Source organism: Rhamphochromis longiceps, linkage group LG22 (assembly GCF_057381845.1).
Source record: "Rhamphochromis longiceps isolate RC_006_pf linkage group LG22, R_longiceps_female_GT1.1, whole genome shotgun sequence".
Classification (NCBI taxonomy): domain Eukaryota; kingdom Metazoa; phylum Chordata; class Actinopteri; order Cichliformes; family Cichlidae; genus Rhamphochromis; species Rhamphochromis longiceps.
This window is the reverse complement of record NC_140577.1, coordinates 3,778,093-3,801,501: the sequence shown is the minus strand read 5'-3', so window position 1 is coordinate 3,801,501 and position 23,409 is coordinate 3,778,093. Positions and strand designations below refer to the sequence as shown.

At 42.9% G+C, this 23,409-nt stretch overlaps 1 protein-coding gene across 3 annotated transcripts; it reads left to right on the top strand.

Moving 5' to 3' along the window:
* Window positions 1-753: 753 nt before the first annotated feature.
* Window positions 754-22,663, top strand: iffo1a (intermediate filament family orphan 1a). 3 transcript variants are annotated; one of them, XM_085396523.1, is made up of 9 exons: window positions 756-1,814; window positions 11,102-11,162; window positions 11,947-12,042; window positions 12,331-12,471; window positions 12,547-12,731; window positions 12,832-12,949; window positions 17,504-17,593; window positions 17,854-17,984; window positions 20,505-22,663. In XM_085396523.1, the coding sequence occupies exons 1-9, from the start codon at window positions 850-852 to the stop codon at window positions 20,656-20,658; spliced, it is 1,941 nt and encodes a 646-aa protein (XP_085252649.1). In that variant the 5' UTR covers window positions 756-849; the 3' UTR covers window positions 20,659-22,663. The 3 variants fall into 3 exon arrangements, with proteins under 3 accessions (XP_085252647.1, XP_085252649.1, XP_085252648.1); XM_085396522.1 differs by having other exon boundaries at window positions 12,544-12,731; XM_085396521.1 differs by having other exon boundaries at window positions 754-1,814; window positions 12,331-12,731.
* The last annotated feature ends 746 nt before the right edge of the window (window positions 22,664-23,409 follow it).

Sequence of the window (23,409 nt, the reverse complement as noted above, 5' to 3'; positions counted from 1 at the left end):
GGAAGGTCGTTAATGCATCTGGAGTTGTTCAAACTGTCTAGTTTCTATAAGTGTCGTCTCTGTAAACAAGTGCGCAGATTGGCGCTAGCTTTCTCTCAGATTTGTGCTTGTTAAACTATTTTAAAGGAATTTTGGCTAATTGAGGAGCTCTAAACTTCGGTTGTTGGTATTTATACAAATGCTTTCATTTACGTTTAAGTAGATGCTCCTTTAGTCCGGTTATTACTGTAGTTGAAACGTCTTGGTGTCCTGCTTTCAGAATGAGTACGGTAAGCTGCAGCCGCAGTCACTCGCTTGTTTATTCCTGGTCTGTGTCGCACCGCTGATTCACTGACTTCGCCTGATTACCTGGAGCCACAGTCGGCGTTTACACCTCGGACTGTAGGTACGTTGCATAAATGTTCATAAAGGCAAAGTAATATTTATTTAGCGTGATGGGGGTTTTTTTTCTTTCTCTTCTTTTTCCCCCTCCAGTGCTTGAATTAAGAGAAATCACGTTTTGGTAGTGCGCATCGCGGCTCTATCTCGCTTTAGAAATTAGTCCTGCCTAAAAGTTTACCGTAATTCTGCTGCAGGGTGCAGTGGTGTATCTGCTTTTACGAGTTTTATGCTCCATTGTGCGCGCACAGCTTTACTGCAGTGCTCGTTTTGGATTTGATCATTTTGCTGCCATTTTGGGCCCTTTAAAGCATCATTTTAAAACGCATCCTCTGACTTTCAGCGCACAGCTCCTCCGCATAAAGAGGGTCATCGGGTGTAATCGAGAAGAGGCTGCTGGGCCAAGTTCCACTTTGGGATCATAAATATATTAAATTGCCTCTCCGAGTGAATCTATAAAAGTCTGGGTTCATGCCGGATTTCGAGCACTTCAGATTTTCCTACTCTAGTATGAATCCGGTCCTGGAGGAGAGCGGTTTCCTGGCACCGCAGCAGCAACATCCCCAAATGCCGAGCCAAACAGATTCCGCCATCCCAGACCCGGGCTACTTCCTGGGGGACCACGGCAGGTTCGGGCTTGATGGGTTGTCCGGGCTGGACCTGGGCGCTCTGCCACCGTCGGGCCTCGCCTACCTGCACCTGAGCAGCCCCTTGCACCGCGTCCCCCCGGCGGCCACGGCTCTGCGCAACGACCTGGGCTCCAACATCAGCGTGCTGAAGACCCTGAACCTGCGCTTCCGCTGCTTTCTGGCCAAAGTGCACGAGCTGGAGCGCAGGAACAAGGTGCTGGAGAAGCAGCTGCAGCAGGCTTTGGAAGGCAACAGCGGGGGCGATGGACACCAGAAGCCCCTCACCAAAGACATAGGAGTCCAGACCGGATTCATCGGGCCTATCCCTCCAAGGCCGGGTTTCATCCCGCTCCTCAACGCCAACAATTCTGCCTACCTGCCCGGAGGCCTCCTTTCCCCCACCTTGAACCCCCCTCCTCTGTTTGACAACAAATACCTGAGCACGGATTCAAACTCCAACCTCACCACCTCCGGCTTCTCCATCAGCCCGGCTCTGAGTCCCATGGACCCAACCAAAACCATCACCAACATCAACGAGAAGTACTCCACCCACACCGGGACAAACACCTCCAACGCTCCCCCACCTCCCCCTCCTCCGCCACCTCGCTTCCTCCCCGGGACGATCTGGTCTTTCAACCACACCCGCCGCTTTGGCACCGGGAGGGAGTCGTGCGTCACGGGGCCCGGGGTCTCCTGGACGCACCCGGACGGCGTTGGAGTCCAGATCGACACCATCACGCCGGAGATCAGGGCTCTGTACAACGTGCTGGCTAAAGTGAAGAGAGAAAGGGATGAATATAAAAGGAGGTAAGGGGCGCTGGGTGATAAGATGCTTTACCTGTGATGTGGAGTTTTCACCATGGTGTGTGTGTGTGTGCTCGCGTGAGTGTGCGTGCACAGGTGGCTGATTACAGGTGGTTTATGACATCATGGGTCTGATTTTTGTCTTGGAGATTAAGGATTCGGCTGCTTAGACATTCAGAGATTTCTTCTGCATCACTGAGCATATCGTCAGGTTCCAAACAGTCCAGTTGGGCCAGCAACTGCAGATCAACTTCTCTATTATACTTGTCTAATAGACCTTGGCCATGGGGTCAGTGGTTCTGTTGAACTCTTAGTTAAATAATAGCTGTAATTCACAAAATAATAAAAAAAAATAACAAAACTGTGTTATAAAACAATAGCTCATTTTTTTAATGTATTTTTTAATCTTAATAAAATTAAAGAAAAATAACAATTTGCTTTAAATTTACAATTGCAGCAACAGATTTGTATAAAATAATAACGCAATTTGGTCACACAAAAGAAGCAGTGATTCAGGTAATAGAAATTATTTATGCAGCACCTTTGAAGCTGAGTTTACAAAGTACTTCAAACCATCAAAAGTGATATTCCCAGAAATAGCAGCGTAATAATGAAAGTTGCAGTTTGCTTCAAAACCTCAAACCTTTGGCTCCATGTCAGTGCGTGGTGCAAGTTTCAGTTTCAGTAGGTCTACACCCAAGAGCTACAGTGAAAGAACAAACTTACAGTGAAGCTGAGTGAAAATAACAAGAAAATAGGAATGCAAAATGCAAAATACACATTTTCCTTAACAAATAAAAGATATCAAACATTGCAATAACATCAGGCAGTTAGTAAAACAACAAAAAGCCCAGAAGACACAATATGAACAAAGAACTAGTTTATAAAAATATGTTTTCAGATGTGATTTAAATCAACTTTTTTCTTTTTCATGTTGCTGTGGTTCATGTGTGTCTTTCTTCACTGACAAATGCACTCACTGATATTCAGCATTCAGTAAAAGGTGACTCAGTTTCTACAACCACAGTTTCTAAAAAATGACACTGTGTAAAATGTAAATAAAAACAGTGCTTTGCAGATATCAAAAACACACATGAATGGAGAAAAATATCAAAGGTTTAAACTGAGAAAATTTAGCATATCAAGAAAAATATTAGATCATTTTGAATTTGATGGCAGCACAACGTCTCAAAAACGTTCAGGGAGGGTTGTGTTTACCCCTCTGCTGTCTGTGAACTGAGGAGACCAGCTGCTGGACGGTTTGGAGAGGAATGCTGTCCTGTTCTTGTCACAGGATTCTAGCTGCTCAACAGTCCTGGGTCGTCTTTATCCTATTTTCCATTTTATGATGGTCCACATGTTTTCATTGGTGAAGGTCGTTCAACCTCGGGCTTTTTTACCGCAGAGCCATGCTGTTGTATTTAATGCAGATTTAGTATTGTCTTCCTGAAATATCCAAGACCTTCCCTGGGGAAAAATGAATAGGGGCACATGTTACTCTAAAACCTGTATATACCTTTCAGCATCGATGGTGCCTTTCCAAAGGGGCAAGCTGCCAGTGCCTTATCGGCACTAATGCACCCCCATACTGTCAGAGATGCAGACAAAGATTCTGAGTGCCAGGCTGGATGGTCTCTCTTGTCTTTAGTTTGCAGACACAGCATCCATGCTTTCCAAATAGAATTCCACATTTGGATTGTTTTGCTTTACTTCAGTCCATGTTAAATGAGCTTTGACCCAAAGACGGCAGCAGTGTTTCTGGATGTGTCTTTCTCTGTACATGACAGAGATTTAACCCAGATTGAACTGTGCTCACAGGTAGTGATTTCTGGGAGTGTACCTGAGCCCCTGCTGTGATTTCCATCACAGAATTAATGTCTGCTTTTAACGCAGTGCCACTCAATGACCCAAAGATCCAGCATCCAGTCCACATTTTAAGCCTTGCCCATTGTGCACGGAGATTTCCAAATTCTTTTGATGATATGATTTACTGTCACTTGATGTGAGATTTCCATATTAAAACAGAAACACAACAAAGTATAAGATAACATACGGTTTATTGAAAGTTGAGAAATTCCTGATAGTTTTTGTCTGTTTAGCTGAGGGTAAAAAAACAGAAGGATGTAGTAAAAGATGAAAGCATCACTCTGAGTGTTTCAGGGTCGTCTGACTCCTTTTCTCAGAATCATATCGACCTGAAACCACAAAATATTGATGACGGGCCGCAGCAGCAGCACCTGCCCTCTGATACCAAGAAAACACCAATGCTGCTCATCTTTAATTCAAAGTAAATAAGACATCATTTGAAGCCCTTTTGTTAGGAGGAAAAGAAACTCATCATCGATGTAAAACTGATTACATTTCTACTACTAAACAAAGCTAAGTATTGGTTTCCAAATACAGATAAAAGCACCACTGATATCTTAGATGAAAAATAGTGAAAAGGTACAGCTGAGTAAGAAAATGGCCGACCCGATCACCAAGCTGGCTCCTGTTCCTCTCTGCAGTGATTGATTGGTCAGAAAAACATGAAACCTGATAGTTATTATATTTAAGTGCAGTCATAAGTCACCCTGCGAGGATGGGCGCTGCCATTAATGTCTCTGGCTGTACGGGGTCAGCGAGGGCGATGCTGCTGATCAATGAGCAGGGCTGCTTTACAGGATGTTTTTAGTCGGTCGCTTTTTAAAAGTGCTGCAAAACTCAGCAGAAACACTGTTTGAGTCATAAAATCTGAAAGTGCTTTGCCTTCATTTGTCAGCTGTTTATTTCTCTGGATTAATCAGTGAACTCTGGTGCCAGTCACTGCTTTATTTTGAGGACTACTTGGATCTTTTTATGAGCTTTATCACAATTTACATGTAATTTTACGACATCTTATTTTTCATTACCCTGGGGAAATATGTAGTTGGTGCAGAGCAGGGTGCTTCAACGCTACCTGCGTTTTTGCTAATCTTCTGCAGTCGTGGTTTCTTTTAGGCAGTAGATTTGTTGTACAGCTCGCAGAAAAAAACAGTTTCACTGCTGACCTGTTCCCCTCTTAAAGACATTGAAACACTATTTTGCACCGCTGCTTTATGCTGAAAAAGCACTGACCTCACTGCTTTGTGCATCAGCCTGCTGAGGCAGGAGGCCTCGGCATGACAGACCTTCAGTCACATCGATTTCACTCAACAGCAGTGACTCCCTGACCTGTGATGTTCAGATACTGCTGAGCTTTTAGTTTTTGCACTGCACTAAATTACATTAAATTCTTGTCTTTTTAAGACCTTTGAGAGTGACGTGCAGATAGAAACGATTTAAAAATTTGCGGGCACCAGTTTGAATCATTTTAACATGTTTTCAGTCATTTTGTCATGACAGGATAGATGATTACTCCGGTGTCCTTAAGCATTCGCTACTCTGGAGCACAATAAAGTAAAAGGTTAGGTGAGAGCTCAAACGTTTAATGAAGTAAATGAAAGTGAAACTCAGAAAGCAGCAAGTTCATCAACAAAAATCTGACATTAATGGTTTATAGACATATTAAACACGACGTGCTTGGTTTGGGTATTAATGTGGGACTGCCACTCCTGAGATACTTGAAAAGACACTTTGTTGCCACATTTAAGTGCAGTGGAACTTAAATGCAACATTTTTCAGTGTGCTGGGTTAACGTTGCAAAGGGGAATAATTTAACCCAAACCACGGTTAGCTGTTTAAATTTAGCGAGTAGATTTTGGTGTTCAGAACTAAAAACCTCATTGTCAAAGATGTAACCTAACCTGATAGCTTTTGGTACCGGAGCCTCGCCAGTAAGGAAAAGCAAAAGTAAATCAATCAAAGAAAAACAAAATCCCAAACCCTTCCATCCTCCTAATCAGGACTTTTATTTGTGTGCAGGGAGCTAACGAGGGTTTTTATATATTATTTTACAAATGTTCTTTGCAAGTTTAATTATCTACCATGGAGAGCCCTTTAAAAGCCTGAATCGATGCAGCTCTGACGGACAAATGTGAAAGTCTTTCTTTTATTTATTTCCTTGCTGGCAAAACTGTGTCGCAGTTACATGGGTTGAGCATAGAAACACCAAAATTCACTCAAAAAGCAAAATTACAAATACATAACAATATTCTTCCTGAGCTGACTGATTTTCTTTCCAGTGAGGATAAAGGTCTTCAGTTTCCCTTTCATGTGACACGTTCAGCTTCATGTGTGTCTGCAGGGACACGCTGTCTGGGGACAAGTTGAAGATGAGCTGTTGTTTTTCTCTCTCATGAGTCATCCCCTCCTTTCTTTCTTTCCTCCTCCTGTTTGATCCTTTTTTTTTCTATCCCCCTTCCTCCTCCTCCTCCTCCTCCCTGCCGGGTCTTGTTTTGGTACCTGCAATGCAGCACCGGCCTGTGACTGCCAGCAGTGATGTCACTCCACCTGACACCTCCCTCTCTTCCTTCTCTCCATTTTATCTTTTTACCCTCTGCTTCCCTCTCAGCGTCTGGCATCTTATTACATTTCTCCATTTCTAAATGCTCTCACTCTGCCCGGTCTTCCTCTTTGAGTCTCTCTGTCCTCGCTGACTCCTCATCCCTCTCTGCACTCCCCACCTCCCCACCCAGTGTGTCCGAGGCGAGCTTCTGCAGCGTCAGAGAGGCGCTGACATCAACATCTTTGTCGTCATCATTAGCTCGTCTCCAAACTACACAGCTGCAAAATGCTCGGGTTTCTTTCTCCGACGTTCTGCTTTTTGCAAACATTAATAATGATTAATAGAAGTTAAAAGTATGCAGACACGTATGGATGGCTGAGCGTGCCATTTAATAAGCACAGCATTAATTCTACTCCCCGTATCTGGGAAGTTATCCAATCAGATGTTGAGTAAACTCTAAGGGTTAAAACAATAAAGCTGACTGTGTGCAAGTGCCAATAACTGCACTTCCTCTACTGTCCACTTGAGGCTGACTGCAAGAGTGAAGTTCAAACAGGAAGTCTATGAATGCAGCTGTACAGTTTATGAATGGAGCTGGCAAATCATGCTTTAGCCCTCCACCATCGTGTCCCAATCTCTGGCTCCAACAAACGAAATCCAACATGGTGGTAACCCAAATGGCAGTCTTGAGTCTTTAAAACGTGCGGTCCAGAAGCACTGGTGACATTATAGAGGCTGCATATGAGGGCAGTTTATTTGACACCGGGTTGGGAGGTTTTTCTCCCAAACAGCGTTACTGAGATGATGTGAGCTGATGTGCTTTCACTGGTCAGACCAGATCAAACATCTGCAGATTTTCAGCCACATATTGCACATAAATACACACTGACACTGTTGTGTTATCTCCTCTGGCATTAATCGCTCACTCTGTAACAGAGAGCAGCAAATGTCAGTGACTCATACTTTTTTGTGTGCTGGAGGAGAGCGAGATAGCATCACCTTGCATACAGACGCAGGTTTCCTGATAGTGTCATGTCTTCACTCTTTACTCCTTGAGAGCCTGTTAGGTTTAACCCTTGAAGCAGTTTTCTGCTCTAAGCAGTTTCTGTTTATTTCAGCCTGCTTATTGAACAACATGACTGGATGTGCATTCAAACTTTTTCAGGGTGGACGCTGCCTGTGCAGCCATCATTGTGCACATACTGTTCTCATGGCCGTCAAATCACGTCTTTGTTGACGTGTCAGAACCTCATCATTAAAGGTACAGGAAGGTCGTCACATGCATCTTTAAAGGGGAAAGATTTAAGGAAGAGTGTGTGTCACTGTTTATCCCCCTTTAACTGTTATAAGTTGCACTCACTGGTCACTTTATTAGGTATACTGGTACCTTTCCTAGTACTGGGTTGGACCCTGTTTTGCCTTCGTTTTCATGGCATAGATTCAACAAGGTGCTTGAAATATTCCTCAACGGTTTATAAACCGTAGTGGGAAATTCCCAGTGGGCCAGCCGTTTCTAAAATACTCAGACCAACTGGCACCGACAGCGATGCCACGTTCCAAGTCACTTAAATCACCTTTCCTCCTTATACTACTTTTTCCTTTGAAATTCAGGGCATCGTCTTGATAATGTCTGCATGCCCAAATGCATTGGCTGATTAGAGCTGAACTAAAGAGGGTGCTGATGAGTTTATAACTGTATGTGAGGTGCAAACGTCCCGTTTTTTCAGGAAAAGTTGCTCATTTAAATGTGTACTAGGTAGTTTTTTTAGGTTTTTGTGAACCTGTTGTAGGTGTTGTCACACTTTATAAGGAGATCCACTGTGTGATGATGAGATGGTAAAAAGAGGTCAGGAGATTGTAGGTCGAGCAGTTTGCTTTTCCACAGGCTGTAGGTCAGTTTAGCATAGTTTTTAGATGTCAGCATGTTTAAGGTGGTCAGAGTAAATCCGATGTTTGCCACTTTTGACAAGGATGTTTTTGTGATTTTTTTTTTTTTTTTTTGTCACAAGCTTTGTGTAACTTCTCATTTTTCTCTTTGTCTCTTTGAAATTGGAACAGTTTTAAAATCACTTTGTTGGTGAGCTTGATTTTGCTCCAGGTGCCGTTCACCTTGATTAATATTTAGCAGCTTTGCTGTGTGATGCTGCAGCCATGGTGATTTTACTTTTTGGCTTCTGCATCTATAAATAAATGACAGAGCTGCAGTTTGCTGTTTACTGAGGTGTTTTCTGCCCGTGTGTCACTGATGCTCTCTCTAAGGACAGAACAACGACCTCTGCAGATGTAACTTCAGTGTGAGGATGGTGAAATTCACATTCACAGTATTGCCCAGCTCTGATGAAGGTCGGCAGCTAAAACCTCATTGGAGATAAAGATCACAGTCTCACTTAAAGGAAATCAGTATTAAATGGTTCTGAGCCTTTCAGTCGATATTGGCTCGCTCTGAGAACAAGTCGGTTTCAGGTGGTTTGATCAAACGAGCTGTGTCGTTACTGCAGAGGGCTTTTCAAATTCTTTGACGTCACATCTGAGTGCAGCGCAGCGGCCTGGGCTCATTCTTAAAAAGTAAACGGTAAACGGTTTACGAAGCGTCTGCATCACCCAGCAGTTAGGACGTCAGCGCAGGTACACCGGCTGCTGTGTCTTTAATCAGTCAAACACACCGACCACCAGCAGCCTCACTGCAGAGCTGCGTGTTAGGACTGGCAAACAGACGAGAGCGAGGACAGCAGCTCGCTCTCTCTGGTTTTCATATCTGAGCACTGACTCGTGTCGTTGCAGCTGAAACACACCAGCTGCTTCATAGTTAATATTCAGGCTTTGAGTTGGCTTGTTGGTGCCTCTCCAGAGCACCTGTTGTCATTGTCATTGGCACCAAAGCAGATCGAATGGACTCACAATGGTTTATGCTTCCTGACAGTGCAGAATAATAACCCTGGAGTTTAACTGACTTTGTGTTGCACTGATGGTGTGTTCTCTTGATCAGCTGTTCAGGAAGTCATGTGATACATGTGACTGCAGAGATTTTACCCCAGTTTAAACTTTCATGATCTAAAACAGATTAGACCATATGTCCTGCTATCGTATATCAGCTTTATCTAATCCACTGATCGGTCCACATCCAGAAGGGTTTCTTGTCACAGTTATTTTTGAGGTCTTCAGAAGCTTCCTCTGATCTCATGTTACTTTACATATGTGAGGAATGAGTGCAAAGACATCCGATCAATACTATACATTAAGCTTTAGTGTCGTATCAGGAGAGATGGTTGAATATTATTGAATATACCCTCTAGCAGATCATTACGTGAAGGAACCTTTTAAAAACAAGCGCGTCCATGCTCACAGGTGTACACACAGGTGCTCACACACACAAACTACACCCTTTTTGGCTCCTACCTCAAAGCACACTGTGCGCTGTCGATCTTATGTGCTGCACAATAATGTTTAATATTTAGTATTTCCTGTTATATTCACATAGATCATCGTGATGTTGTTTATTGTATTGCTCTCATTTTCTTCTGCTTGTTTTCTTTTTTCTTTCTCAACAGATGATCCAGGTGATTGATATATGTATATTTTTTATTTTATTTATTTATTTATTTTTTTGTCTGCTTATTTAGTTGGTTTTTGTTTCTTTGCCCTTTATCCCCATCCCTCTTCTCTGCTGTTTTTTCCCCTCTTCCTTTCTCCCTTTTCTTTTCCTCATTCAAGTCTGTCCCGTATCTAGCAAGTGAAAATAAAAAAATAAATAGAATAAACAATAAAAGGTGAATCAAATAGACCATTACGGCAAGGCTGGGATGGTCAATTTGGTAAAGTAAATCTGTTGGGCATCTTTCTTCGCCTTTAGACAATAATTCTGATGCAAAAGAACCAAACGGGACAGGCAAAAAAAGAAAGGAAGAAAAAAAAAAAAAAACAGAAAAAAAAATATATATTATTGAATATAATCGGATTTTGTCTGACTTTATTACATGGTGGTGCTAATAGTAAGACAAACCATTTTTCTTTTAATATCATCCTGAGGTCGTATTTATATGAGGCAGAAGAGGCATCGCACCACAACACAGGAACCAGATATGAGCCGGTCGTCCTGCTCTCTGTTTGTAGTGACTGCAGCGTGCTCTTCATGCCTTCATGCTCCAAATGCACACTTCTTGGATTCTCCTTATGTAACACATGCTGAGTAATGACAGCGGTGGAGCTGGGAGGGGCCATGATGCTGCACAGTGTGGGTCTGTGTCAGGTGATCATGAAGGTTTTTGCCTTAAAGCTGCAGACATGAAGATAAAGAAGCGAAAATTCATCGCCTGTTTCAATCCATCTGAAAAAATCTCCACGGTAACCTGACAGACTAATTATTGTGACGTCAGCTAACACACACACAAAATCAAACTGTATTTCCCAAAGAAGTCACCAGCTGCAGTTGAAGGTGGTGGAGGTGGAGTAAGTTGAGTCAGGAGATGAGAGACTGCGATCAGGGGCAGGCGAACGCCACCAAGGAGCCCAGTGTGAGAGTGAGCTGTCGACTGAGTGCTCAGTACTACTCATGAGGACGTTTAGTGCAAATGAGTTTTCTCCAAAGAGTGTCTGAGTTCAGTCTTAGAGATCAGGCGAGGAGCTCAGGTAGAGCTGCTCATCATCAGCTAAGGTGGCTCAGTCTTCTGACTGTGGGACACAGTAGGCGGAGTTAAACTCTGTAGGAAAGTGTTGCTTAAACTAAACAGCTGATGGCCGTGGTAATGCTTTGTGGAGTATGAATGCACTCACTTTTTTTTTCTAGTGTTATTGCATTTTATTTTGTCACACGTAAACGTGTTTGTCTGCTTCAGAGAGTTTCTGTGCTTCACTCTGTGTGAGACGTCTGCTCTGCTTGTGTTTGCAGATGGGAGGAAGAGTACACAGCCAGAATGGACCTGCAGGAGAAGGTGGCTGAACTCGAGGAGGTAAAATTGACATAAAAATATTAGCTTGTGTTCAGATTAAATGTTTCTCATTTTAAAAGTGTTTGGTTTTACTGACACAGTCAGCTTCTCATCATGAACTCGGGTCTGATGATAGTCAGCTTTTTGAAGCTGAAGCATCAGCACATCAGTGCAAATTTAGCTCGTGTCATTTTCATGAAGCTGGTAAAACTGTTTTTACATACTTCTCTCTGATCCTTAAAGTAAGACGTGTGTCCTTCGGTAAACTTTGTCCTCTCAGTTGGGGATAGTTCAGTTTACCTGGAGCACACCTAATATTAGTGAGCAGCTCGAGAGCGGGGCCTGGGCTGTGTGAGTTGGAAATACAGCATCAAGCTGGACCACTATTTCTATTTCTGTTTTGAAAATGCACAGAGCAGAGAAAACAGCTGTTCCAGGGTTTTTACAAATCCTTAAAAAGTTCTTAGATATGTAACCTCAGATGTTTTAAATGTTCTAACACTTCATCAGATATACAGATATTTTTAGTGCTTAGAGTTTGCATTCACAGAACATATAACCTGCTCAAACTTTAAATAAAAAGAGGAGAACAAGGAGATAGGAGGAAATGTGGGTTTAAAACTTATGGGTCCAAGAAAAAGCACCAGGAATGGGATGGGATTGAGATGAGCTGAAAAAACATTTCAAGTTTTTGATTGAGGTTGAAGAAAACATCACGTGTGGACATAAAGACCTCACGGATGTCTTACACTTGCATACCTGTGCAGAGCTGATTGATCTGACCCACAGATGTTTGTGTTCGTAGGACCTGCAGGAGAGCGAGGTGTGTCAGGACGAGCTGGCTCTGAGGGTGAAGCGGCTGAAAGAGGAGCTCGTTCTCTTCAAAGGACTCGTCAGCAACGTGAGTCTGCTACAGCTTTATAAAAAGAAATGAGTCACAACTTCATCCATTTAGTTTTTAGGCATTAATTACATCTAATTACATGTGTCGGCCTGGGACTGTGCACATAAGCTCGATTGGTCCATATCCTGACAAAGGTTTTTTTTTTAAATGGTGAAATGCTCTTTTTTCCCTTTTATAGACAGAGAAAAAATACACAGAAAAAACATGATATTGTTAGCTTTGTGTTTATTTACCAGAACAAGAGGAAATATGACTAAAATGAAAACTTTTCTGTCTTTGGGTCAGAACCTGTCAGATCTGGACACTAAAATCCAGGAAAAGGCCATGAAGGTGGACATGGATATCTGCCGCCGGATTGACATCACCGCCCGCCTCTGTGACGTTGCCCAGCAGAGGAACTGCGAGGACATGAATCACATCTTCCAGGTAGATCCACAGCCACAAAATGTCCTGAACCACAGTCTGCTGCAACTTTCAAACCAACCCGTCTCCACGCAGCAGGTGCCCACGCCGCCCTCCACTTTGAGCCGCCGGGTCAGAAAACACAGCGGGCAGTCATTGAAGGGCGGGGACGGAGACGAGCTCAGCGTGTCGGAGAGCGAGGGAGGTGGGGCCAAAAGCGAGGATTCATGCAGCACGTCGGCCAATCAGATTAATGAGCAGATGCAGAAGATGCTGAACCAGCTGTAGGTGTTTTTTGTTCTTTATTTAACGTCTGAAACTTTCAGAAATGATGCTTAAACAGCTTGTGTGTGTGTGTGTGTGTGTGTGTGTGTGTGTGTGTAGGAGGGAGTGTGAGTTTGAGGATGACTGTGACAGTCTGGCCTGGGAGGAAACTGAAGAAACTCTTCTCCTGTGGGAAGATTTTCCAGGATACACACTAGGAGTGGAACCACAAGGAGAGGTACGCACACACACACACGGGCATTGACAGGATTTAACTTGATTAAATGCTCCTTGCTTTCTACCCTTGACAGACAACCAAGCACAGTGTGATAATACTGTGTGTAATACGGGATATAATACATGTTGTGTATCTGATAGTATTTAGCTTAAATGAGAAAACATCTGCACATTTCATGCTTTTCCATATAAAAGAGTTAAACCTGGAAGTGTTGAAACACTGCAGCAAACGTGTGTGCTGCGGGCGGTCTATCCTTCAAGCTCGGGTGCTCTACCAGAGGCCTGGAGGTCCTGCTGCAGTATCTTAGCTGTTCCTAGGATTGCGCTCTTCTAGACAGAGATCTCAGATGTAGTTCCTGGGATCTGCTGGAGCCACTCACCTAGCTGCACTGCATTTAGTGCACCAGTTACCACTGGGACCTTCCCCTCCACATCTTCTCTGAGCCCTTGGTACTTTTCTAGCTTCTCGTGTTCCTTGGTTTTGATGTTGCTGTCATTCGCTATCAGTATGGCCGTGTATCTTCTGCTTCTCCACCACCACTGTGTCCGGTTGGTTAGCCACCACCATTTTGTCCGTCTGTATCTGGAAGTCCCACAGGATCTTAGCTCAGTCATTCTCCACCACCCTGGGGTGTCTCGCATTTTGACTTCAGTACTTTCAACCCATACTCAGCACAGATGTTTCTGTATACTATGCCAGCCACTTGGTTATGGCATTCCATATACGCCCTGCCTGGTAGCATCTCCAGTCTCCCTCTCCATGCTGATGGTGGTTAGTCTCGGCAGGTATCGTCTGTAGTGCTGCATTCACATCATCTAGTAGAGCTTCTGAGGGTACTTCATGTAGTCTTGGTCACCGGCTACTGGAGGATCCAGCTTTCAAGCTTCACACACTAAACAATCCTTCTTCCATCAGGGACCCAATCTCGGGTGGGGTGGGGGTGATGATATCTCCCCCTGACCCCTTGCCGTAACATGTGTGTTGTAGTCTCTAGCCATAAAAGCACCTACAGCTCAGTTCTCATCAGGGTGCCCTGGTTCCTCAACACCTGATGCGGACCTTGTTGATCCATTATGACTTCATAGTTATCTCTCTGCAGTAGGCTTGCTTAGCATGGGGGGACCCTTACTGGATACAGATGCCTCAGGTGGGAATTAGACTTGTAACTCCCGCTCCCAAGGCATGTAGTCATACTACTACTATGCTATCCAGCTGTCTGTGTGTGTTAGAATTTATCTAAAAATAAAACATTTTTTATAAAATATGAGCAGTAGCATCCTGAAAAGTTGGATTATGGATTAAAGACACTGCAGCATCATGCTGTCTAACAGAAGGTGTTCGGTGTTTCCTGTCAGCAGCAGTGTTATTTTGTCCGACTTGGATGACCTGACCTGGTGGACGAGCTGTTTTTAGTCTGCAGCCGCGTCAGAGTCCATCCTGCTGACCTGTAAGCTGCTTTTAACCAGATAAACTAAACAAGGTTAATGACCCGCTTAGTTAGGAAACAAGGAAACTAAACAGAGCTGCAGAGCTCATCTTCACACATTTAATTCAATGAATCCTCTTTAATTCAGTGTATTTATTAAGTGTGCCTATGCCAAAAGGCACACTTATTACTATTCGTCGGATTTATTATTATTATTATTTTCCTTTTTCCTTTTGTGCGGCTGGGTCTGGACTAGTATGCTATGACTTTTGGTGTTTATGACTGTTATAGTTTTTTAAATATTTAGATTTTAGTGCAAATTTTGGCCCATTTCTAGGCCCATGAGAAAGATTCAACTTTTGGCCCCATAGAAACAGATTTCAAACTTCATTTGTGGTGTGTTGGCTCTCTCTAGTGGTATGTCGGGAGTGGTACGGCCTGTCTACCCGTATTTGGATTACCGTAATGACGACAATATCAACGGCGCGCACAGCGTCGCTGCTTTCAGGAACCATTGGAATTTTTAAGGTTGCGCGAACCATTGAATAGTTACGGTAACCGCAAGGGTGTATGCTTGGTGGAACACTCCATATCCCACAATTCATAGCACGCCTCTACCGAGTCAAACAATGGCGGCCACCATTTCGTTTAATATATTCCTCTTATTTGTGTTTCTAGGTCACAAAATAAACTTTTAAGATATTTTCAGGTGAGAATGTAGGTGTGTAAACGTCAAATATCTGCTCGTTTTGTCAAAACATCCCATATTAGCAACAGTTTTCTCACGATGTTGCTGCTAGCCGGCTAGCTAGCGCGGCTAGCGCTGCTTCGCTCAAAAGCACCCGGGCTTGGCTTTCAGTGAGGTGGCTGACACTCGTTTCACCACCCGATCGCTCACCAAGAGACTGTTTTTCAGCTGGACTTATTTTTCGTTTATATGGGCCGATAATTCATTTATTCGTTTTAGTAACGGTATAAACAGTGAAAGGTGGTTGTCCAGATGCTGGTCGATGTGGGAAAAATAACTGAGTTGTTTGGTGGTGGCTAACGCGGAGCTCAGTCGTGGATAAGGGAAACCGAAGGCAGGAGCGTGAGGTGGTGGCTGACGCGGAGCTACAACAGAGGGCAGCTAGCCACCGGTGTATGTCTCTTTCCCCTCGTATGCGGGGAAAGAAACATGCGAGGCGGCCGCGGATCGACCGGTGGTGGCTAACGCGGAGCTCAATCGTGGATAAGGGAAACCGAAAGCAGGAGAAGCAGGCGGCTGCCGGTCGGAGCGTGAGGCTGAATTTCAGGTAAGAAGTTATGAACTGCACTCTATTTGGGTCAGATATAAACAGAGTTTAGGTGTGGTTTATTTTCGTTGTGCTGACAGTTACAATAACTGTACTGCGTGGGAAGTTATGAACTGTTTCTGAGAGACAAATAACACCAGGATCCTTTTTTTGTGTAGCTGACAGCTGGTAACTGTGCAGGGGCGGATCTAGCAAAGCTTTTGCCAGGGGGCCAGGTAGGGCATTAACAGGGAAAGGGGGACACAAAGATATACTTTTCTTTCTTGCTCTCATATAAAATATTTAGCTTTTATTAAATAGTTATCTGAATCTTACAACCAAAGTTTGTATAATAATACACAAGATTGGCTGTAGACCATTGTTAATCATTCAGAACACTGTGTAAAAATAACAAAAAACAAAAAGTGAATGAAAAGTGCATAAATATTTATTTTACGTGTTTGATGTGTGTGGCAGGCCGTGGTCTGCAGTGCCGCTGCAGGGGAGGTGGACCCACCTCAGCGGCATCTGCAATCACGCCTCTCAGGCGTAAAGTCTGTGCTCTCTCGGTTTTTTTTTTTTTTGTATGTGTCGGGCTGTGAGATGAAAAGCTACAGCCGGCTTTTTTGGGTACAGCAACTATGTGTGAAAAGTGGTCCATAACCCAATGCTTCAAAGCGTGTTCATGCAAACATTGTCGGGTCTGCTTATGAACCTCTGTGCACAGCGTCTGCAAATCGGGGCTGTACGAAGTCACCTCATCTTTACACAAAACTGTAAGCTGTCATCTGTGAGGCGCGAGCGGTGTTTGGTTTTACCATAGTTGATGGTGGAGAATGGCTGCTCTGCTGAGTTTTGCTCTCGGTATCCGTTTGAATGGCAAACTACACTGATTAGCGGCGGCATAGGCACACTTAAAATTTCTTCTGAAATTTTCGCTTTCTAGTTCTTTTATTATCCCTTTATTATTTTTATTATTCTTTTTATTAGTCAATGAGGTTCTTTGAGTGTCATTCTGTCTGTAAACATGAGAGCTCAAAAAGCTGTAGGTGGATTCAATAAAACTTCGGTGTCCAGAGGAGGGTCATGTTAAAAATCCATTCAAATCTGGCTTACGTCCTTCAAGCTCTTCAAGGTCAACTCATTGATTTATTGATTGAAAATGGACAAAAAGAAATTATTCTTACACGTGTAGCATTTACTGTCCACTTATACATTAGAAAGTAGTGTGTAAAGATTGTAAGTGTGACCTCTCCTTTAAGGATCTGATGGTCACAGCTAATAGAAGCTAATAAATTCAGTTTGCTTTTTTGTTTCAATATTGACTCAAATATATTTGTTGGTGATTTCAATCTTAATTATAATTAAAATAATGCAGAGCAGTGGTTCTAAAGAGTGCTCAGCCTTCACGCTGTGACTGGCTGATTATTAGAAGCAGAACTAATCTAATGCAGTTAAATCTCAAAGAGGGAAACACGTCTGGCTGAGCACTCACAGGAGGCTCAGCCATGAACAGCTGTGTGCTTAATGTTTTGGGGTTCCTGCAGGGACAGTATTGATTTTGAAATAGTCATTAAGTTCTGAAAGAAAAGGTTTATTTATCTTTGTAATGATCTTTGTAATGTGTAATGACCTGCTAGTGCCACAGGGTGGCAGTATTGCACCTAGAAGCCGTTTGTCAAAGTTTCACACAGAAAAACAATATTTATTATTTTATATTATTATTATTTCTATTATCTTCTACTCCTTTATATATTGAGACTGTTGACTAGTTTTCACATTTGGACTTTGACCCTGAAAAATGTCAAACCTGAAGCAAACTTGGACTTTTTCGTTTTTCTTTTTTCTCTGCAGGAGGAGTCCATTGAGGAAGTGATCAAAGACACGGAGTCTCTGTTCAAATCCAGAGAGAAGGAATACCAGGAGACCATCGACCAGATCGAGGTGAGAAGGTCAGGTGCTGTTGGACGTGTTAAATAAGGGAAGAAGGACAGTGAGCTGGAGGCAACTCTCATACCTATAATTGTCCCTGCTGCAGGGACCTGCCACACATCGCCTGCATGTGTTTCCCCCTCACTGTCCAAAAGCTAAAATAACCACAACTAAAACTTAAGAAAAGACAGAATAAGATCCCCTTAAAGTTAGCAGCAGTCATGAAACAGCAGTGGGAATGTCAGCATTTCTGCCTCTCTGTGCGTCATCAGCTGGAACTGGCCACAGCGAAGAGCGACATGAACCGCCACCTGCACGAGTACATGGAGATGTGTTCAATGAAGAGAGGCCTGGATGTCCAGATGGAGACCTGCAGGAGGCTCATCACACAGAGTGGAGACAGGTAACACACACACACACACACACACACACTCTATTAGATTCACTGGTCGTGCTTGTTTACATGACCTGTGCAAAACACCAGGCTAGAGCTCATGCTGAACAAAGACCTGGGTATTGTAGTTTTACTATGGCAGATGTCCAGTGTCATGGTGTTAGTGTGAGCTAGTTCAGATTCTCAGCACGCCGATCTTCTCTTTTCCAAAGTCATAAATTCCCTTTCCCACCTTTCTTTGGTGTTTCTATCAAGGGCAAAAAAAGAGATTAGGAGATTGGTGCTACGTTTGGAACGTATCCATAGAAATGACAGATGCTGACCTCTGGTTGGACAGCAGCAATACCAGACTTTTTATTGGGTATACATACAGTGGGGCAAAAAAGTATTTGGTCAGCCACCGATTGTGCAAGTTCCCCCACTTAAAATGATGACAGAGGTCAGTAATTTGCACCAGAGGTACACTTCAACTGTGAGAGACAGAATGTGAAAAAAAAAATCCATGAATCCACATGGTAGGATTTGTAAAGAATTTATTGATAAATCAAGGTGGAAAATAAGTATTTGGTCACCTCAAACTAGGAAAATCTCTGGCTCTCACAGACCTGTAACGTCTTCTGTAAGAAGCTTTTCTGTCCCCCACTCGTTACCTGTATGAATGGCACCTGTTTGAACTCATCATCTGTATAAAAGACACCTGTCCACAGCCTCAAACAGTCAGACTCCAAACTCCGCCATGGCCAAGACCAAAGAGCTTTCGAAGGACACCAGGAAAAGTATTGTAGACCTGCACCAGACTGGCAAGAGTGAATCTACAATAGGCAAGCAGCTTGGTGTGAAAAAATCAACTGTGGGAGCAATCATCAGAAAATGGAAGACATACAAGACCACTGATAATCTCCCACGATCTGGGGCTCCACGCAAGATCTCATCCCGTGGGGTCAAAATGATCATGAGAACGGTGAGCAAAGATCCCAGAACCACACGGGGGGACCTGGTGAATGACCTGCAGAGAGCTGGGACCAAAGTAACAAAGGTCACCATCAGTAACACACTAAAACGACAGGGAATCAAATCTCGCAGTGCCAGACGTGTTCCGCTGCTGAAGCCAGTGCATGTCCAGGCCCGTCTGAAGTTTGCCAGAGAGCACATGGATGATACAGCAGAGGATTGGGAGAATGTCATGTGGTCAGATGAAACCAAAGTAGAACTTTTTGGTATAAACTCAACTCGTCGTGTTTGGAGGACGAAGAATACTGAGTTGCATCCCAAGAACACCATACCTACTGTGAAGCATGGGGGTGGAAACATCATGCTACGGGGCTGTTTTTCTGCCAAGGGGACAGGACGACTGATCCGTGTTAAGGACAGAATGAATGGGGCCATGTATCGTGAGATTTTGAGCCAAAACCTCCTTCCATCAGTGAGAACTTTGAAGGTGAAATGAGGCTGGGTCTTCCAACATGACAATGATCCAAAACACACCGCCCGGGCAACAAAGGAGTGGCTCCGTAAGAAGCATTTGAAAGTCCTGGAGTGGCCTAGCCAGTCTCCAGACCTCAACCCCATAGAAAATCTGTGGCGGGAGTTGAAAGTCCGTGTTGCTCGGCGACAGCCCCAAAACATCACTGCTCTCGAGAAGATCTGCATGGAGGAATGGGCCAAAATACCAGCTACTGTGTGTGCAAACCTGGTAAAGACCTATAGTAAACGTTTGACCTCTGTTATTGCCAACAAAGGTTATGTTACAAAGTATTGAGTTGTATTTTTGTTATTGACCAAATACTTATTTTCCACCCTGATTTACGAATAAATTCTTTACAAATCCTACCATGTGGATTCATGGATTTTTTTTTCACATTCTGTCTCTCACAGTTGAAGTGTACCTCTGGTGCAAATTACTGACCTCTGTCATCATTTTAAGTGGGGGAACTTGCACAATCGGTGGCTGACTAAATACTTTTTTGCCCCACTGTATTTAGGGAGGATGTTGGTATTGCACTGCAGTCTTTTTAGCATTGTGCTGCTAATAAACTGGGAACTAAGCGTGTCTTGAACTTTTTTCCCCTCATATATTTAAGCTTTGAAATCTGTGACGCCTTCACGATGATTTAAAGAATATTATGTACTGTGTTTATGAGAAGCTGTAAGTAAATATCAGCCCTCTTCCTGCAAAACTATGGTTTCTACAGGCCTGTTAATCTGCTGTCCTGGGATGAGATATCAAAATATTTTCAAGGAACTCAATAATCTGTCATTGTGTTTGATTCAGCTCCACTCCTGAGGGTTTATATTCAGAGAGCAATAATACCAATTGGCTTGAAGGACCTGGTCTCTACCTTCATCCTGAAATTGTGCTGGTAAGGTTTGCTCGGGCAAACCTGCGACGGTCAGGTTGGGTTTTTGATGAGCTGACAACGAAACGCACAAAAAATATCTACCAAGGGTCACAGGGAGGGCAGGGTGAAAAGGTGTCGCAGGTGCAGCTTTTTGTAATTTACCTGCATTAACTTCATATCCTCATCACAGGAAGTCCACCTCGCTCATCTCGCTGACGGTGGATGACTCTGACAGCGAGGAGAAGGACAGGAAGAAGCCGGCGCTCCCCGCCGACTCTGAGATCAGCGACTCCTGCTGCGGCGTCAACGCCGCCATCCCACCTCTGACCTGGAGGAAACCCTAATACACGCTTCCTCTGAGGAAGAACAATGCAGAGCTTCCACACGTCTAAAATCATGTCTCTGTGATTTCTGTCACATTTTAAGTCTCCAGTGTGATTTTTACTGATCGTAAAGTCAGGCCAACATGGCAGCCGGAGATTCAGAGCCAAGCATGGAGGTTTTTACTGCTTTGAGGAAGAAGAGCTTCTCCTTACTGATGAACCTGTAGTTTCTTTGCAATATTAGTTATAGTATATGAAGTCATTTTAATTAAAAAAGCAGCAATAGTAATAGAGTGTGCGAGTGCTGCCCTCACATGGTTACCAGCTGTAACTGCACATCTGGAGGTCAAAACTTTACCGCACTTTAAAGAAAAGATGAGATGCCTGTGAGCTACATTATTGTATTTGCACACCGAGCTCACCAAAACCGTTGTTTGTAAAATGTCTCTAACGCTGCAGGATTAAAAGGACGCACATACAGGCTGTAATGCAGAAAGAAAGCAGTTTGCACAGCTCACTGTTCCAGCTCCATATTAAAGTGCAGTGGTTTTATATTACACTGACATTAGCAGCAGCTTCAAAATGTTAAAGCTCACGTTTAATTTGATTCTTTCTAACTGTAGTCAAGACAAAAATCCAGTGAAAGACCAGCTCGCCTTAAACCGATTTCCAGGACTTTTTTTGGTGTGGGGGCATTTTGAAGGTTTAACCTTCACAATATTTACCTTACAGAAATCTTACATAAGTTTATTGATATGTACTACTTCTTGAATTTGAAGTTTATTAAAAGCTCTGCTCCTGGTTTGTCTGTAAAAACTGATCCTTACTACAGTTTGGAGTTAAAATACTTCATTTTCCTCTCGGCGTAACATCAGCCGTGATATTTGAACAGATTTTGATACTGTGTAGTGATATACATGTAGTAATATAGATAATTTGGGGGTTTTGTAAGCTTTTGTACAGTTGTGGTTTCAGACCTCTCTCTCGCCTCCAGATCCATCTCAGTTTGAAAACATCAAAACGGTGCAAACAGGATCGGTTTGACAGTAAATGCCATTTAGATTTCTCACATTTTCTACAGATGATGTGATGCTAAAAGGTAAACTCTTATACTATGACAGTAATACTGTTTTTAAAAACCAGGTTAAATCACAGTTAAACTGATTTATTGTGGAAATGCCATTTTTAAACCTCGGTCTTGAAGAAATATTTTTTAAGTTAAATAATGTGGCAAAATGTACATTTCCACGTATTTTGGTGTCTGTGTTAAGATTCTATCTGGAATTAGTTCAGTATTTTTAGGATAATGTTAAAATGGACCTAAACAAATGCTCACATGAAACATGTTTTTAAATCAGGGCGTCCACGTAATCCCCGCAGGACTAAAGTTTAGACTGACAGTTTTTTTTTCTACTCGTGGATCTGTATGATGTCATAGAGAGAGGATATCCTGATATCTCCTACAGAAGCCTATCACACAGTTCACAGTTTAACTTGTATGTCTTTTTATGAGGGGCAGCCAATCAGAAGACGGTTGGCTAATAGGGGGAGGAGCTACAAGAGACAAATAAGGATTATTATCAACTGAATTATGCAGAGCTACTCTGACATAGCCCAAGAATAACAAATAGAGCTGGAAATGATTGAAAAAGGCCCCCTTTAATCTTACACTTTAGGTAACACTCCCTTTTTTTATGTTATTTATTCTTAATACTGTTAATTAACAAGGCAATAATAGGTGTAATACAAATGTTATTTTTGCCTTTGATTTTCTGGGATCGGGAGGTATTTTGTCTTAAAGATGAAGATGCCACATTAGGTGGGACATACATGAGGATCAGTCACTCTGGTTTATTTGTTTATCTGTGTACAGTTTGTAAAGGACAAACACTGTAATTAATGTACATACCAATGCTGAAGTTGTACTGCTGCTGGAAGCTTCATGGTGTAAATTTGGCTGAAACGATTCATATTTTTTACTTTATTTTTGTGGGTTTTTGTGGCCTTGCTGTTGCTCTCAGCTAAATCAGACCTAATGTTAGTGTCTCAGCAATAAAGCCTGCATCGGTGTAAAGTAAGAAAAGTCGAGCAAAAAGGCCTCCAGATGTGATTCAAAGCAAAAAGAAACAAACGTGTACAGGATGCTGCAGGAAAAGAGTCCTCATCACGACTTTAAATATGAGCGTGCTTCTGTCTTTGCTGATGCTTTGAATGTTTTCACTCCTTCAAATGTCATCACATCTTTGATTACTTGAATGTCTGCTTGTTAAGTAACCGGCCATATTCACCAGAGAAAAAACAGACCCATTAAAGGAACAGCCTGACCTCCAGTTTTCTTCACTGAGCACATCAAAAACATCCAATTTAAAATCTTTGTTCTTTTATGTGATCTCAGTGCAGGGAGAGAAATGGGCAAAGAGTCATTTTGTTCCTTTAATGATGAGAAAAAGCAACAAACTGCTATCGTTCAAAGCAAAGCTATCACTCACCATAGGAAACAGTGCAGACGCTCCGTTAGCCGAGTGCTTCATATCTATATTATCTGAATGTAAGTGGAATCTGTGGATAGAGAAACGTGAATTTAAACATTTCAGGAAACACAGGAATGAAAGTGTGACTCGGATGAAAAAGAAAAAGCAAATAATCGAGCTGAAGGATGAAGCCATTTGTAGGAAAACCTATGAACGGAGTGTTTGAGCTGTCAGGGGTTCAGGTTTGAGTGTGTGGTGCACAGAGCTGTATGTATGTTTGATGAAATGAAAAGATGAGCAG

Coding starts and splice junctions, on each gene's coding strand:
- iffo1a (XM_085396521.1), top strand. CDS start 850: ATGCCGGATTTCGAGCACTTCAGATTTTCCTACTCTAGTATGAATCCG. Junction 12,043..12,330: donor TCAAAGGACTCGTCAGCAAC/GTGAGTCTGCTA, acceptor TCTTTGGGTCAG/AACCTGTCAGATCTGGACAC. Junction 12,950..17,503: donor GAGTGGAACCACAAGGAGAG/GTACGCACACAC, acceptor TTTTCTCTGCAG/GAGGAGTCCATTGAGGAAGT.